This window comes from Miscanthus floridulus, chromosome 19, assembly GCF_019320115.1.
Source record: "Miscanthus floridulus cultivar M001 chromosome 19, ASM1932011v1, whole genome shotgun sequence".
In the NCBI taxonomy this organism is placed as follows: domain Eukaryota; kingdom Viridiplantae; phylum Streptophyta; class Magnoliopsida; order Poales; family Poaceae; genus Miscanthus; species Miscanthus floridulus.
In genome coordinates this window covers 51,589,254-51,595,419 of record NC_089598.1, presented here as the reverse complement: position 1 = coordinate 51,595,419, position 6,166 = coordinate 51,589,254, and the positions used below count along the sequence as shown (strand labels likewise).

The following is a 6,166-nucleotide window of genomic DNA, read 5'->3' as shown; positions in this document are numbered from 1 at the left end:
ATTACAAAGTATTTTTTCACTAAAATATCTATTCGTTACGTGTTCACTAGAGTGAGCTATATATATTATTTTACTTAGGCCTACACATGGGCTCAGATTTCTCAAAACTCTCTTAATAAACCCGTCCAAAACCCTACAGCCCGATGGGCTGAGGCTGACTGACTGGGCTGGCTAACCAGCCCCCTCACGTAAATACTATTTACATGAACCCCAGCGTTACTTCTTTCTCGTATACGAACCAGCCGACCAAACAGTCCGCTGGGCTCCGCAGCCCGCCGCCGTCCACCCCTAGAGCGGAATCACAGTCTCTAACCAGGCCATGTCGCCGGCGTCCCTCGCCGCTCGGCTCCTACGCCGCGCCGCTACCACCTCTTCCTCTCCTTTCTCCCCTCTTGCCCGCCGCGGACTCAATTCCTCGGCGCCCGTTCCCCTCCCCCGCCGTCTCCCTGCCGCCACCTCGTCGTCAGCTGGGACCACCGCCCGCCGCTTCCTGGCGTCGCAGTCCCCGGCGTCCTCCTCCTTCAAGTCCTCCGCGGACGAGAACCTGAGGCGCGTCATCGATTCTGAGATCGAGTGCGTTGTCCAGTCGGAGGAGAGCACCGCCGACAAGGTTCACTCTTCATCTTATTTGCTTGCTTCGCTGTAGTATTTCGATTCCATATCTGCGTTATTAGTTTAGCCTTGTTTCACCAAAGTCATGGTCAGAGTTCGAGTCTAAGGGTTGCTGATTTTATTGGAATGGGATTAGGAATCCGTAAATAGATAGAGGTGTTTCTGTTAGAGGCTGCAAGGAAATTGGCTTCCAATTGAACGGAGATGGCAGATGGTCCTTAGAAATTGCTTAATTGGATTGGCTCGTGGCACTGCAGTTCGGCATACTGGACCTACTTCATCTTAGAATTCACTGTATCTCTAGCTCAGACATGATGCTTAGGTGATTACCAGATGCTTCCATTGGATTCTTTGGTATTTATAAATTAGTCATTTTTAGTGTCAACAAAATGTTTAGATTTGTTTCAAAAGGTGAAATTCTGGAGTTTAAGTGCCTGTGGGTTAGAACTCACCATGCCGATTTGCAGAGTAGAGGTTTGGCTGTTCCTTGAATTTCTGTCAGGACTGTAGAAATACAGTAGCAGGCATGCTATTGGCCAACAACAACAACAACAAAGCCTTTAAGTCCCAAACAAGTTGGGGTAGGCTAGAGTTGAAACCCAGCATAAGCAATCAAGGTTCAGGCACGTGAATAGCTGCCTTCCAAGCACTCCTATCTAAGGCTAAGTCTTTGGGTATATTCCATCCTTTCAAGTCTCCTTTTATTGCCTCTACCCAAGTCAACTTCAGTCTTCCTCTGCCTCTCTTCACGTTACTATCCTGGCTTAGGATTCCACTACGCACCGGTGTTTCTGGAGGTCTCCGTTGGACATGTCCAAACCATCTCAACCGGTGTTGGACAAGCTTTTCTTCAATTGGTGCTACCCCTAATCTATCACGTATATCATCGTTCTGAACTCGATCCCTTCTTATATGACCACAAATCCAACGCAACATATGCATTTCTGCGACACTTATTTGTTGAACATGTCGCCTTTTCGTAGGCTAACATTTTGCACCATACAACATAGCAGGTCTAATCGCCATCCTATAAAACTTGCCTTTTAGCTTTTGTGGTACCCTTTTGTCACATAGGACACTAGATGCTTGGCGCCACTTCATCCACCCTGCTTTGATTCTATGGCTAACATTTTCATCAATATCCCCGTCTCTCTGTAGCACTGATCCTAAATATTGAAAGGTATCCTTCGTAGGCACTACTTGACCTTCCAAACTAATATCTTCCTCCTCCCGAGTAGTAGTGCCGAAGTCACATCTCATATACTTAGTTTTAGTTCTACTGAGTTTAAAACCTTTGGACTCCAAAGTCTCCCGTCATAACTCCAGTTTCTGATTCACTCCTGTCCGGCTTTCATCAACTAGCACTACATTGTCCGCGAAAAACATACACAAGGGATGTCAGGCATGCTATTGGCCATTGGATCTATTTGTCTGCTACCATTAGAAAACTTTGAATGTTGTGATCTGCCATATTTGATTACATAATGAAAAGGAAAACCTTATTTAGTGATAACACGATACTAAGAAAACACAAAACTTCATAAAACAGAGGGAAAGAAAGATATGGTTTTCTTGACTTGGCTGGAGATCATTTGGTTACTAGAATACCATGGTGACTGCACTTCCTTTGTTTTGAGAATCTTGGTTAGCATTGTATAGTTGAATTCTGATCTGCTATATTTTAGACAGTGAACTTTTAACATATCGATAATAAGATGGTTTTGCTATTCAGATATTCGATTTGCACTTTCTGAATCCTGTCGGAGTTTAAATGGAAAGCTACAGTCAAAGTTTGAGAATAATTGAAATGTACATGTTTCTTGTCAGGTGAAGGACCTAGTAATTTTATCTTGTGATATTAGTCATTGTGAGTGCCATAAAGTGATGCGTACAGGATTACATGTGGGTCCTGGATTGTAATATCTTGGAGATTGTACCTTGAGATGCAATCGGTTCTTTATGTTTGGTTCATTTTCCCCTGCTGATCTGTAGTTATCCCTTTTAGTTTGCTTTATTGTTTAATGCGTTACTAATGTTATAAATTTTGTGCTTGTTTCTATTTATTATAGCCAACAACACCTGGTTTCATTTTTATTTGGTTATTTTTATGCAGCACATTGATCTACCAGATGACTTCCCTTTTGAGATCATAGACAATCCTGGTGATCAGACAATAACCCTCCAAAGGGAGATTGCAGGGGAGACAATTAAAGCTGCTATATACACCAACTTTGATACAGAGGAAGATTTGGATGATGAGGATGATAAGAGTGACAAAGATGAGGAATCTTTCAAACCAGCAATTCAAATGGTTGTCAGTATTCAAAAACCAGAAGGTCCAATCCTAGAATTTGACTGCAACTTTAATGATGACGAACTAGCAATTGAAAATATGAGGGTGCTGAACCGTGATAACCCTGCTGAGAATGTGTATGAGGGGCCACGATTTCCGTAAGTTCTTTGTTTCTTATCTATTTGCTATTGTTTTATTCAGGACTAGAATATGCCCTACACAAGACATTTAATCGTTGAAAAATAATACTACCTATGTTCCTAATCGTAAGTCTTTCTAGCTTTTCTAGGTGCATAGTTTTTGCTATGCACCTATACGCTATGTCTAGATGCCTAGTAAAATCTATGTATCTGAAAAAGCCAAAACAACTTATAATTTGGAATGGAGGGAGTATTTCCATCAAGGATCCTTAGCCACGGACTACTTGCATGTTCAGGCTCATGTATATTGCTTTTGTCATGACTAGAGATGGTTTACCTTTTTATGTTTATCTTGCCATCTGGACTGGTTCCTGCTCATTAGCACTGTAAGGATGCATTCTCTGTTGTTGTTAGCACCTATCTTTGTTTTCTTGGTGCTCCCTTATTCCTTTTTATTTTGCAATCAGAGGAATGGAAACTAGATTCAAACAATGTATGTTCAATTGGAGTTGTGAACCAAATCTGACAGGAAATTTTGTTTGCCAAGCTATTAGATAATCAATGTAACAAAGACCTAAATATTTGTGCCTGGGTTTAATTGGCACGGTGGGTAAACACTAAACATTGCTTGACATGAGCCTGACATATAGCAGTTTAAGTATCTCAAAGAGCATCAACTCAGTATGCATGACAAAATGGATGCACACACTGCATTGCTTGACATGGTCATGCAAGTCATGCTATTAACACAAAACTTATAAGTGGGAAGGCCAGATGTGTTCACGTAGCCTAAGCATTGGATTCTACATTCAAGAAGGCCCCTTGTGCATGTAAACTATTTGCATAACTTAGACATTTTCTTTTGACAGAATAACTTCAACAGTGATCATGCATATTGATGCGACCTGCTATTAGTACAAGAACACCAGTAGCAGATTGGAAGATGCAATAGTTGGCAACTAAACATTTAATGAACAAAAACTTGATAAAATTCAATAGATATGCATGCAGTTTTCCTTCTATTTGTTGTGGCTGTAGATTGTGTGGTAAAACTACAACTAACATATTGCTAAGGATAAAGCATGTGAACCATGCTTGATGCCTTGATGCAAGATGATAGATGCTTTGAGCTATGTTTTGTCTTGTGCTGTTTTTATTTCCCCGTGGTTCATGTTATTCATTTCTTGCCATGCAGGGTCTTGGATGAGAGCTTGCAGAAGGCCTTGCACAGGTACCTTGAGGTCAGGGGGTTCAAACATTCGCTACATGACTGGCTGTACGAGTACATGATGAGAAAGGATGAGAAAGAGTATGTTGTTTGGTTGAAGAACATGAAGGAGTTCATGGGGGGAAATTGAGTGTTTGCGCTTAGCTTTATTTGTATTGTGAGAACTAGGCCTGTACTCATCATGAATTACTACCATCGTAATTGCGCAAAGATACCTGGCATGGTCATTTACATCCTGCTGGTGCAAGAGTTTTTCTTGGGAGCGCGTTATGCTGTGACCGGTCTTGCGTTTTGGAAAGAGCGTGACTGTTCTTCCTTGAACTGCACTAGCGCTCTTCCACCTCCGGTCTCCACTGCTGCCCGCCCCCGCCGCTCCATCCCGCCCACCCCTAACCCTAGCAGGAGGATAAGAGCTCGAGCATCTTGCCCTCACCGCTGGCCCCGTCCATGTGGTTGTCTTCCGCTGTTTGCTCGGTAGCGTCCCCACCGCCTTGCTGGCTGCCCCTTAACCTGCCACCGTTACCTGTCCGGCCACCTCCGAGGCCTCTTCTCCCTATAAGGCTGCTGGGCATAGAGTCCTGGCCTCTTCTCCCTATAAGGCTGATGGCCATAGAGTCCTGAACGGAGGAAGAAGACGATGTGGCAGGTTGCGCGCTCGTGCTTCCGAGTGACGTTGACGTGTCGTGCAATTGAATTTGTGTTTTTGCTGACCTGGTAGTCTCTTCCGCCCGCCCTTAATTTCTGTGAGGAATGGATTATGTTGTCATCTTTTATCAGGCTCTCTGAGCCTGGATAGTTCATAAGTGCCATGTTAGTATTGCTATGCCAATGCCTCCCTGCACGAGTCCAAAATATTTGAGAGGCCTATATAAGCCATCTTGGTGAATGAGGGTGCTATTTGCTGTCTACCGCTTGTTATTTTACTTAGTATAATTGTATGATATATTCCCTTCGTCCCCAAATAAACCAATTCCTAGAATATGTGCCAACTTTATAGAAAAGAGTAAAAATATCTATGTCATAAAATGAGCACCATATGAAAATATATTGTATGGTAAATGTAATTATACTAATTTGACACCATAAGTCTTAACATTTTTTTTTCTAGAAGTTCGGTCAAAGTTTACAAAGTTTGATTTAAGACAACTCTAGAAATCTATTTTTTCAGAGACAGAGGAAGTAGTTTGTTACTTCCTTAGGCTTAACTCATTGACCCTAATGTCATATATTCAGTCTTTTTTTATGTTAATCTATACCTATACCTAATCTATCTATCTATATATCAATATTAAAGAGCCAAAATTTCATCTCATTTTTTTCGTCCACCTTCCTCTAATTACTCGTAGAGTTTTTTTTTTCTGTTTCACTTTTTTACTTGACCCGGACTAATGACTCATACGAGTTAGAAAATGATGGATACATGATCTTATTCCAATATTTATTGGGTCACACCCTCCGTATCTTATATGTGACTTAGACTTATGACCACACTCATACAAGTTAGAACAACTCGTATTAGAGACGATACAAAGTTCGATTCCTATAAGCATTGGGTTTTGTTGCAAAAGTTAGAACAACTTGCGTCTCGTGTAGAGATGATATGGAGTTTGACCTATACGCATTGGCTCCGTTGCAACGCACGGTCAAGTTTACTGGTAAGTAAAAATTTCTTTCCTCCGCAAATTTCATACAACTTGTTAATAATTATCTATACGACTTGTTAGAATTTGTTAGCCATATTCATAAATGACTTTTGATGATGTTGTTTTGTGAATCGTGGTAACAGGGTACGGTGAATAAAACGTGCAAGCCTCCATCAAAACGTCCAAGCGAAACCTGACAGTCGATTTCTCAGTCGAATTGGCGTTCCTAGCTAGGCAATCGATTACGCGC

The 6,166-nt window shown here is 41.7% G+C and overlaps 1 protein-coding gene across 1 annotated transcript; it reads left to right on the top strand.

Moving 5' to 3' along the window:
- The first annotated feature begins 249 nt into the window (after positions 1-249).
- Positions 250-4,522, top strand: LOC136529205 (uncharacterized protein At2g39795, mitochondrial-like). The gene is made up of 3 exons (XM_066522297.1): positions 250-610; positions 2,726-3,063; positions 4,241-4,522. The coding sequence occupies exons 1-3, from the start codon at positions 320-322 to the stop codon at positions 4,401-4,403; spliced, it is 792 nt and encodes a 263-aa protein (XP_066378394.1). The 5' UTR covers positions 250-319; the 3' UTR covers positions 4,404-4,522.
- The last annotated feature ends 1,644 nt before the right edge of the window (positions 4,523-6,166 follow it).

Coding starts and splice junctions, on each gene's coding strand:
- LOC136529205 (XM_066522297.1), top strand. CDS start 320: ATGTCGCCGGCGTCCCTCGCCGCTCGGCTCCTACGCCGCGCCGCTACC. Junction 611..2,725: donor AGGAGAGCACCGCCGACAAG/GTTCACTCTTCA, acceptor ATTTTTATGCAG/CACATTGATCTACCAGATGA. Junction 3,064..4,240: donor TATGAGGGGCCACGATTTCC/GTAAGTTCTTTG, acceptor CTTGCCATGCAG/GGTCTTGGATGAGAGCTTGC.